Source organism: Drosophila kikkawai, chromosome 3L (genome assembly GCF_030179895.1).
Source record: "Drosophila kikkawai strain 14028-0561.14 chromosome 3L, DkikHiC1v2, whole genome shotgun sequence".
NCBI lineage: Eukaryota > Metazoa > Arthropoda > Insecta > Diptera > Drosophilidae > Drosophila > Drosophila kikkawai.
The window spans coordinates 26363308-26374688 of record NC_091730.1 but is presented as its reverse complement, the minus strand read 5'-3'; the positions used below and the strand labels follow the sequence as shown (position 1 = coordinate 26374688).

Sequence of the window (11381 nt, the reverse complement as noted above, 5' to 3'; positions counted from 1 at the left end):
TGATTTTGAAATTTTGCATGTAATGCAATTCTCAACAAACTTTCTCACGTATTTGGACATATTCGAAAACCAATACTGTGTATACACCTTGTCCAAGGTTTTCTCCCAGCCTAAGTGCATTATGGCCTCATGAACGTGATTGATTACTGACCATCTAAATGCTCGCGGTATCACCGGAAGACATCGATTTCGTCCATTTCTTTGTATCTTCCTATACAACATGCCAGATCGCAATTCATACGTTTTCGCGTCTTCATGATTCAGTTCGTTATTTTGCAACTTTGTTATTAATTCTGAAGTTTCCGAATCTCGATGCTGCTCTGCGAGTAACCAGTTATCTGTGATGTCTGCTAGTTCTACGCGCACCTCGGCTACTTTAGTGAAATTGGTGGCCTTATTATCCGGTAGTGGATTTCGGGAAAAAAAATCAACATGTGCCATGCTATTTCCCTTTCTATATTCAACCTCAAACTCAAAGGACTGTAAATATGCCCACCAACGATGAACCCTCGGCGTTAAATCTTTTTTATGTCGACTAGCTTTGAGTGAGTTGCAGTCTGTGAACACCACAAATGGGCGGCCATGTAAGTAATGGCGAAAATGCTTGACTGCATTATACACAGCCAGTGTTTCCAGTTCGTATGAATGGTATCTGGCCTCTGCTCCGGTTGTGCACTTGCTAAAATACTCTATGACTCTCGGTTTACCGTTAATCTTGTGCATCAATATGGCACCATAGCCGTCTGCACTAGCGTCAGTGTGAAGTTCGACTGGAAGCTGCGGGTCATAAATAATGAGAACGGAATCACCAACTAGCACGGATATTATTTCTTGACGCACCTGCTCGTGCTTATCGCGCCACTCAAATTTGCTGTTTTTCGACGTTAGCAAGTACAAAGGTTTCATTAGTTCGGAAAATCGGGGGACGAATTGTCGAAAATAAGATGACAAGCCAATAAATTGTCTCAGTTGAGTAACAGTTTGTGGTGGTGGCAATGCGGCCAATGCCTGAATCTTCCGCGAGTTTGGTCTTATTTCACCATTCTCAATTTTATACCCTAAGTACTCAACACTTGATTGTAGAAAGGAGCACTTGCCTATATTGTAAGAAAACCCAGCACTAGTCAGTCTTTGCAACACCTCCTGAAGTCTCGTAAAAGCCTCCTCTTTTGTAGTAGCAACAATTAGGACATCGTCAATGTAAACAATCGCATACGAATATGCCACTTCGCCCAATGCTCGCATTATAGATCGCTGAAACACTGACGATGCATTCTTCAAGCCAAAGGGCATGGCTACGAATTCGTATTGACCTTCTGTTGTAACAAATGCCGTGCGCTCAATCGAGTCGGGATGTATTGGTATCTGATAGAAACCGCTTGCCATGTCAAGACAGGAGAAATACTTGCCACCGCGCAATCTATCGATTTGGTCTGATATTAGGGGCAAAGGGAATTTATCTGCGACGGTGTTAGTATTTAACTCTCGATAATCTATACACAAACGATCACTACCATCCTTCTTTTTAACTAGCAACATCGGACTCGCAAAAGGGGAGCAGCTTGGCCGTATAACTCCGCAAGCTAAGAGTTCTTGTATTTTGTCCCTTACTAGTAATTTTTCTTCCACGCTCAATCTATACGGACGCCTCATTACCGTTTTACAGGCGTCAATCAGACGGATTTCTAATTCACCCGTAGTGACTCGACGATTAGGTATGCCATTTATAAACGCTGATGCATGCGACTTTAATATTTCCGCTAGTACAACTCGGTCTGACTGACTTAAATTTACAACTCCATTTACTGTATCCATGAGATTCAATTCAGCAATGCTCGACACGGTGTTGACAGTCCTGATCCTCTGTAAAACAAACTTATTAGCATCTATGGTTACACCAAAGTCCTGACCTAGAATTTCACGGCCAATCAGCACATCATACTTTAAATATTTGTCCATAACAACGTGAAACAAAATCTCGATGGAAAATTCACCTATTGTTACAGTAGAAAGAATTTGAACTGTACTAATCACAGAACCATGACCTATGCCACTTATATGTACAGTATTATTTAGCCTCTTGCCCGTGAACTTATCAGCTAATTTTTCTTTTAATAAGGAACATTCGGCTCCTGAATCAAAAAAGTATGAAACGGGCTCACCGTGCTGGTATAGGGTCCCCTTCGGATCGACTACGGTGCACGCATCCACTCGCTTCTCGTATGTGTTGCCCTTGGTTGACGATGATGTGACTGTACATTTGCTTGCAATATGGCCCGGCTGGCCACACTTGAAGCAGGTTACAACCGACATGTCCCTCTTCGGTATGGTGCTGCTGCGAGTCAGGTTACTTTTTGAGTCACTTCCGCTTCCAGAATTTTTGATGCGGCAGTCCGCCACCTTATGGCCAGATTTGCCACAATAGTGGCACTTCCCTTGCCACGACGATCGCTGCTTCTTCCGCTCTGGGCCACCAGTGTGGTCTGGTGTGTTGCCATCACTGCGCTTTCCAAAAGAATAGGCGCGCAATTGTTGCTCCAGTTCAGTGCGAGTTTTAATATTCGTGGTGAATAATAAATGCTGCAGTCGTTTGTCTATTTGCGCGGTGTGTGCCAGCACGACAGATACCGCAATTTCTTCGTTGCTCATGTTCTTCCATTTCGATTGCAGCGATGTTACTTGTCTACTGGCATACACAGAGACACATTCGTTTAGCTTTGGTCCACTGCTAAACATGTTCAATAAGGACGCGGCTGGGGTCTCTACACCTTCATATTGCTGAAGAAACAATTCACGGAACTCTGGCCACTTTATTCCAGTGTAGCAGATATGAGACAGCCATTGGGATGCTCCTCCTTCCAACGAGTTGCTCAGCGCCATAACGAGAGCGCTTCCCTCAAGCATGTTCTCCGCCATGATGATATCAACGGTTTTGCACCAAGCAGCCGCGTCTGCATTCGCGTTGTCAGGGCAAAACTTTGGTAGCGTCACTTTGTTGTTGGGTTGCGTCGCCATTTTGTTGGTTTGCATGGATTTGAGTAAGTCCATGAAATTTTTGTTTTGCGCTTCCAATAAGGCACGCAATTGGTCGTTCGACAGGCTTTGTGGCACGGCCGATCCCACTTCTGATGTCGGAGACCTAGGAGGTGGTGTTGGAGACATCGGTTCATCTTCCATGATTCAGCAGTTTTTCTGAGTTTCGCACAGCAAGTCGCCTGGGTGTGTTCCTTGTCCGTTCTGAAGTGAATAGCCATTCACCTCCATTGCCATTCACCTGTCATAGGTCTCTTTTCCTATCTCACCACACCAGTCAATTATCTCACCATGCTTTCACAGCACACTACTCAGCTGAACACCCCAGGCGCCATGCTCACTTGAGTTACACTCAAATGATGCTCACTCAACTCATCAGAATATTACACACTTCTTTATTCTACATGGGGCTCATTATTTTGGTTACATTCGAATTTAGCGTAGTTAGATTTACGAATCTACGACAAATATATTTTCGACGTATTTTCATCTACTCTGAGATATAAGCTTATTTTATTATTTCAGAATTTTGATATACATTTTATGAAAATCGGACAACTATATCATATATGTAGCTGTCATACAAGCGATCGGTAAATGTATAACATATGTAAAGCTGGGAATGCAAAACTGTAACTGTCAAACTGTAAACATATTAAGTATAGGTAAAATGTAATGAAACTCTGTTTTGTGAGTGTTTTCAGCATTTAAATTTATAATATAAACATCAAAACCAATCTGCAAGGGTATACAAACTTCGGCGTGCCGAAGTTAGCTTCCTTTCTTGTTTAGTAGTAACTTTAATTTTACTTATAACTCTTATTTGCGATCCCTGTTTTTGACTCGATTATAGAAGTCGCTGTCGGCATGTTGATGAAACTTTGATGATAGTGGCATATTGATGACTTGTGATACTGCAGGGTACTATTTAATGTATGCATGATCAATGCCAGTTTGGATTGTTTGGGCATCAGACTTTTAATTAAACGCAAAATACACTGAAACTTTTTGAATTATTATTCTTGTACCTTGTCCCTATGTACAGACGGAGAATGATTCCCACCTGGAAAGTTACGAAACGAATATCCATTTAACTTTAACTAGTTGATAACTTTTGTTAGGCCGGGCAGCTGCCGAAAGCCAAGAGCTCAATTACGTAATTTTATTTTTGGAGCACAAAAAATGTTTTATTTACTCTTTTGCCTCTCTTATTGCCTTTGGAGCTGGTCCGGGCTGTGAGCCAAGGACCGAGAACCAAGGGCAAGGACCAAGACAGCCACAGTATTGTAATTTGGCTCCCAGTCAGCAAGAAAAACCAAGAAAAAAAACAAAGAAATCAGCGAAAAAATCTACTTTGTGCAAATAAATGCAAAATAATATTACGAAAAGTTGACCGTTAAAAGATGCCGGCCCAGTCGAGCAAGCGGAGATTGCACGGAGTCAGTGCACTCCAAGTGGATGGTCCTCATGCCCTCCTCCGTCATACTCCTCCGCTCCCCTGCGCCTAAGGGAACGCACTTCATTTCTAAATGGAATTTGGTCCTTTTGGCGCGGGCCAAAAGTTTTTTGCTTGCCTTTGCCTGTTACTTGGCCATTGATTTCAATTTCATTTCGCCCATTTGCCTTGGCATCGCTATTTGCGAGCCCCGCTCCGGCCTTTCCCAAGGATATTATTTAATGTCCAATTGGTAAAATATGTAAATTTTTTGTTTCTAAATTGGCAACCTGAAAAATATGCTTTAGGTCTCAATTGAGTTTTCGTGAATAAATTTTATTATTCCATATGCAGGGACTTCTAATGGTCTAAGTATTAAAGGAAGTTAAGAGCAGGATGCCGGCGATGGGCAGATTCTACTTCCGCGTGTACTTTCAGGATCAATTTGGTTCAATGTGCCTAAGTCAGAGAATCTAGTGGCGGTGGCGGTATCGGAGGCGACGCACGGTCTTGTAACGGTATCCGTCCTTGGCCAATTCGGTTCCATCCTCGGCGGCCTTGGGTTCGGCCTCGGCAGGAGATGGAGCGGCGACCTCGGCGGGTGGCAGGTATTCACCATTTGGAGCGCTCTCGGCGGCGGCGGCGCTCTCCTCAGCGGCGGCTTCTCGGCGATGACGGCGCAGCTTCAAGCGACGCACTGTCTTGTAGCGGTAGCCATCGTCTCCCAGAACAGTCTTAAGCTCGGGGGCCAGGGCAACCTCTACGGGCGGCAGGTACTCGTTGCTGGGCTCAGCGATCTCGGAGACATCGCGGCGGTGGCGGGCGCGGAACTTGAGCTTGCGCACGGTCTTGTAGCGATAACCATCATCGGCCACCTTGGTGTCCCCTATGGCGGCGGCATCCACTGGCGGCAGGTACTCCTGGCTGGGGGCGTTGTCCACGGGTGGCAGATACTCCTGGCTGGGCACCTCACGGCGGTGGCGAAGCTTCAGCCGGCGCACGGTCTTGTAACGGTAGCCATTCTCGGAGAGCTGGGCGGCCTCCGCCTCTCCAACCGGCGGTAGGTACTCAGCGGACGGCTCCACGGCGGCAGGATCTGCCGATTGGGCGGCGACCAGTGCCACCAGGCAAAGGGTGAGGGTTCCAATGAAAAGTTTCTGCATAGGAATGGATCAATGAGTCAAGATTATGCTAAATGCCTGACCACGAACTGATCGTTTTGGTTTTGCTTGTAATCATCTGAAATATTTCAGATCCTTTAAGGGTTTTGTGCTTTGAAAAACTCACCATTCTGAAGCTATTGACTATTCTGGCAGGGACTCGTAGAATTCTAGAGCTGACCAAATGTGCTGCTGTGTCGAAGGTATTGAACCCAATGATACCTTGCTCCAACCTGGCTCGCACATTTATAGCCAGACTACGGCCCGACGAAATCAGGTTTTCATTTCCAATCTCGGTGGTACACAGAATAAAATCAGAAGCGAGACAAGTACACATCAAGCCTCCAAAATCAGACTCAAATAACCACTTGAACGATGACTGCGGCGATGGCTCTGGCTAGTCGAAATCGTTGGGTCGTGATCCGATCGAGAAAGTCCGCCTACGATTCCCTACTGGCCACGCACTCAAGGCTATAATTATGTATGTTTCGATATGGTTTTCGCTGTGAAGTGCCTCCCTATTGGGAGGAAGCATTGATTCGGAATAGCATCATTCTGATGGCAATAAGGGAAAGCATCTGCAATGGCAGCTCTCCGTAAACTTATCTTTTGGTGATATAAAGTTTATGTTTCGACAAATAAAGATTAACAACGCGTGGTCAGTATTTCGATCATTTGCCTAGGCCACTTTACGAGTTCTCGGCTTGAGCATCTCAACGAAGCACTTGAGATATTCTCTGACCTTGGGCTCTGCTACATTTTCGGCGAATCTGTTTCCCGCTTTCTCGAGAGCCTCTTGAGGTGCTTATGATCGAGGGTCTTTTGAAACAATAGACGTTACCTAAGCGAAGTGATGACGGAATATTCCGCCATCCCCACTCGGAGTATATTTTTGGCAACTTTTAAACTATTTATAAAGCACCTCGCCGCGATGGCTAAAGGGGGGGAGCACAAGCATTCTGGGAACTGGTGCATCTGTTGAACAACTCTGGTCAGCACTCGACAAGCACAGTCAACATGCAAACACAAATGATGACAACGACAATTGGCCGTAACAATAACATGCAATTTGGCCAAAAATTATATATTAAGCAGGCTTCTGGCATTCAATTGTCTCTGTGCCACCGTCCTCTCCTTTGCAATTATTTGATTGCCGGATAAAGCGAAATTGTTTGCGCTCCGCATAAGGACAATGCCTGGCGGCGTTCGCTCTGCAATGGGAAGGACGGACACTTTCATAGGATATGAGGTGCATTAAAATGAAATTAAATGGATGCGACTACATTGTTGTTGTCTCTGTTGATACTGTCATTGCTGTAAAAAGCGATGCTCCTGCTGAATATTTTATCACCAGTCATCATATGTGACGAGGCTCCTGCTTTTCCGCCTCTGCAAGGCAATTTTAAGTGCTGTCAGCGTTTTACGGACATAAAAAAAATATATTTTTTTCGTTGCTCTCTTAAAGTCTAAGAATATTTTTACCATTTAGTAATGTAATTTATTTTTGAAATTATAGTAAATTAATAGAAGCTCAGCGTTTTTGTTACTTTAATCTTCTACATTAAGTAATAATAATTTACTATTAATAAATTAAGCAATTAGTCAGATTTAATATTGTCTGAAATCGAAAAGCAGATTGCAGCACTTATAGCGACTCAATTTTGATACATGCTACAATGGACATACCGGGCGGAACAGGACTGTGTACCTTTGCCTTTGACAACGCTGCCAGTCATGATAATATGTCATTATATTAAGAGCCTTGCAAACACAGCCTCAGACCCACCCAACTTGGCGGCGCCTGGGCTGGAAAATTCATTAGCGTTTCTGCTTTGTGGCCGTGTTGTGTTTGCCCATAAAACTAAGACGCCACTGGGAATGAAAATGCATACATGTGTGCTTGCGCCTGTGCTTCGGCGAGACTGTTTGTGTGAGCCTTCAAGTGTTCCCAGTTCGCCATAAAGTAGGCAATTAATTTGTTAATTGGCGTGAATATTGTTAGGCAAATTGATGGCAGTTGACAAGCAGACTCAAGCCTGGACCGGCTGCAGAACGAGCTATTTCCGGAGCAAATTGAATTTTCGCACTGGAAACTGGCAGAGAGACAGGGTAATTCGGTCAGCTGAGTGGATTGCAAATAGTCGAGGCCAACATTGGATTAATAAATGGGCGAGCTGCAGTAGGTTTTGACTTCCGTCCCGATTTGCACCTCTTCAAAGGAGATCGCTGCTACCCCCATGTGCACAACATAATGCATTTAAAGGTCTTTTTATGTTCGATGCGACAATGTTTAGCCCTTCATTTCGAGCTACGCACGTGTTGGCATTTAAAGTTTAAACATGTTTTGCTGGTTTCGTTTTTATATTTTTTTTTATGACTGCCAATGAGTCCCTTTTATGAGCTTTTGATCTTATCACGATGGCTCACACAAAAGGCTTAACGCCACAGTTCCTTTATTCCGTCGATATGATTTATTTTCCAATATGGCCCTGTTTGCCGCTCGCATATTTTCGGATAAATCAGGCCTTGCAACAGCGCGTACTATAAATTTGGTTATGAAGCTCGATGAGACAATGTTTTGAGGCTATAAATAAAATGCACTTTAAGACAGAACAGAAAATCATAATGACGGAGAAAATTATCTTATTCTCTTTCTGTTTTGAATAAGCTAACAACTTACCAACCTTGCTTTAGCTGACATCCCCTACTATTTCTGTCATCTTTGTTTTACCAAAATCCGGAGTTAAAAAATGGGAGTGTTAAAAGCTCACATCTTTCCAACCCGATTACCATATGAAAAAAAGGATTGACCGATTTATTAAAAAAATCCTTTGATGCCCGTCCTCGTCCTTTTGTGGAGTATTTTTTTCCTGCCTGGTCAATGCCAACAAAACATTTACATACTAGTCACACTCGCTTTTGCATTCACGTAATGACCGGATTATTTTCCAAATTGATTTTGATCGTCCCATTATGCGCACATTGGACCCACCAACTAAGAACTGTGCCACGGTTTATACAGAAAATGTGATTTTAAAAAACTATTCCCCGGCTCTGCGGTTGTAGAAAATTTATTCGCGCTAAAAGTTAATTTCATTTTGTTGACCGCATGTAAAATTTTCAACTTTCTGACTTTGACAAAATTCGTGCATTCCACAAATGCATGGAACAGGTTGAGGGCGGCTGGGTGACCGGAATCATTAGCAATTTTGGTTTTCTATTCTATTCCCCGATGGACATTTTCAGTTAATTGGTTTGAAGGGCGCAAAAATATAACCTACTGGGGCTCGAGTGTCACATAAAAATGCACTCTTTATGAGGGGTACTATGGGTAAAAAAAATAAATACAGAGGCAATCTTTTAGATTTTAGCGCACTAAAAGCCATCAGTGTCGCCGGAACCTCTGCTAACTCGTCCAATTCGGTGATAGGCTTATGAAAAATGCATCATGCAATGCTCAATGCCGGCCCACTCCTGGGCTCATGCGCTTCCTGTTAAACTTTACAGGATTAAGCACTTAACTGCTATTTTACGCACGCATTTTAAATGAATTATGCATTATTTATAACTAAATGAAATGCACACGCATCGAAAACTTTGCAAATGAGGGACGGTCTGTCCAGCTCTCTCGGGCTCCCTGGCTCCCTGGCTGGGTTATGTGGTGTTGAAAGCCGCAGGACGAACATGTTGCGCTTAAAATACTTTGCTAATTTTTCGCTAATATTTGCCAGGTGGTCTGATGCCAGGGGAAATTTCCGGCTTCGCCCTTGTGCATCTATGTATGTTGTTGTTTCCCTTGATGCTGGTGTTGTTGTCTCTGGTCGTTTGGTTTGTCAGCTTGTCGGAAATAACAAATATTTAAACGTATTTAATTAAAACTCACAAATGAAACCACAAACGCAGCGTGCGCGCAATAAACGGCCGAAATGCAGAGTCCCGCTTCAGCCCGGTCCCTCTTGGCCCTAATCCCATTTAGCCCATCTCAGGCATTTATTGTTTATTTATTTACCTTTACTGCAGCTCGCAGCTCTCTACTGTTGGCCGGAAACTTTATGTGAGCTCTTGTGTAGCGCGAACCGTGTTGCATATTCGGATGCGCTTACGGTCGGCGTGGGCGGTTTGGTGAATCGATAAAATGAAAATTGCATCCGCAAAAACAGCGGAACATGCCCATTTAATCTCGCTATCTACTTACACACGTCAGCATTTTTAAACGACACACACCCCATCGAACCTGACCGTGTTGGAGGAGCCAATATCTGATAGGCGCCACACAGTTTGTCTTCTGGACCATGTCATACCTTTAGGATTACACTCAGGCCGATCCCAAATTTAACCCTAATAGCATACTTTCAGGGATTGTGTATTTGACACATAATTAATTATTTTACTACATAAACAATTGACATATCACTTCAAATAAAAACATTACTATTACAACACATTATACTCCTCCTTGATACAACTTTGGACTCCTTATAGACTTTTTATTTATTTCCCGTTAGATTAAGTTTCTACAGACCAAGGAAACAGTACACTAATCCTAATAAAAGCTACTTTTTTTAAGAACAAAAAAAAAACTACAAATACATTACCTTAAAATAAGGTAAGAAAATAATTGTATACCCTAGAAGTAATAAGCTACTCGGTGATGGAGTCATTATAATAATAATTATATTATAATTTCAGTGCATATATAATATGATAGTATGACTCGGTGGAGGAGTCATTATAATATATATATATATTTATACCCTTGCAGGGTATTATAATTTCAGTCAGAAGTTTGCAACGCAGTGAAGGAGACGTTTCCGACCCTATAAAGTATATATATTCTTGATCAGCAGCAACAGCCGAGTCGATCTAGCCATGTCCGTCTGTCCGTCTGTCCGTCTGTCTGTCTGTCCGTCTGTCCGTCTGTCCGTCTGTCCGTCTGTCTGTTTCTACGCAAACTAGTCCCTCAGTTTTAAAGCTATCTGAATGAAACTTTGCATATAGTCTTCTATATACTCTCACTGCTATATATGTCGGAACGGGCCGAATCGGACGACTATATCATATAGCTGCCATACAAATGTTCGATAAATTTTTAGAAAAAAAATTATAACTTTGCTGTTTTTCAACATTTTTGCACCATTTTTTAGATATGGCCATTTTATATTATTTCAGAATTTTGGTAAAAATTTTATGAAAATCGGACGACTATATGATATAGCTTCCATAGGAACAGTAGGGAAATTAATAGGAAAAAAATTATAGCTTCGTTGTTTTTCAACGTATTTTTATATACTCTGAGATATAAGCTTTTTTTATTATTCTAGAATTTTGGTATCATATAGGTGCCATATAAACCGATCGGTAAATGTATAAAATATGTAAAGCTGGGAATGTAAAACTGTAACTGTCAAACTGTAAACATAATAGGTATAGGTAAAATGTAATGAAACTCTGTTTTGTGAGTGTTTTCATCATTTAAATCTATAATATAAACATCAAAACCAATCCGCAAGGGTATACAAACTTCGGCGTGCCGAAGTTAGCTTCCTTTCTTGTTTTTATATAATATAAAAATGAAGAAGTATTTATTTATAATATATAATAAAATATCGCAATGGAGAAATACATTTACTATAATTAGCCCTTTACAAGGTGGTATTGCAGTTCAGAAACATACAGTTTTAAGTCGATTATTTAGAATGCATTATGAAATATTTAAAAAAAAAACGTATCCAATCTTAACATTTTTTAAATAA

General features: G+C 42.1%; 2 protein-coding genes across 2 annotated transcripts; both read right to left on the bottom strand.

The window, feature by feature from the left end:
* Positions 1-1741: 1741 nt before the first annotated feature.
* On the bottom strand, positions 1742-3179 carry LOC138928502 (uncharacterized). Its single transcript, XM_070285639.1, has 2 exons — positions 2163-3179; positions 1742-1863 (listed from the first exon to the last, which is right to left on the bottom strand). Exons 1-2 carry the CDS (start codon positions 3175-3177, stop codon positions 1826-1828), a joined length of 1053 nt encoding a protein of 350 aa, XP_070141740.1. The 5' UTR covers positions 3178-3179; the 3' UTR covers positions 1742-1825.
* Positions 3180-4823: 1644 nt separating this feature from the next.
* Positions 4824-5831, bottom strand: LOC108083312 (uncharacterized). The gene is made up of 2 exons (XM_017179050.2): positions 5756-5831; positions 4824-5625 (listed from the first exon to the last, which is right to left on the bottom strand). The coding sequence occupies exons 1-2, from the start codon at positions 5756-5758 to the stop codon at positions 4942-4944; spliced, it is 687 nt and encodes a 228-aa protein (XP_017034539.1). The 5' UTR covers positions 5759-5831; the 3' UTR covers positions 4824-4941.
* Between the last annotated feature and the right edge of the window lie 5550 nt (positions 5832-11381).

Excerpts from the sequence above, each read along its gene's own strand:
- LOC138928502 (XM_070285639.1), bottom strand. The coding sequence starts at position 3,177 with ATGGAAGATGAACCGATGTCTCCAACACCACCTCCTAGGTCTCCGACA. Across the intron at positions 1,864-2,162 it reads GGGGACCCTATACCAGCACG|AGGATCAGGACTGTCAACAC; the intron begins GTGAGCCCGTTT and ends TTTGTTTTACAG.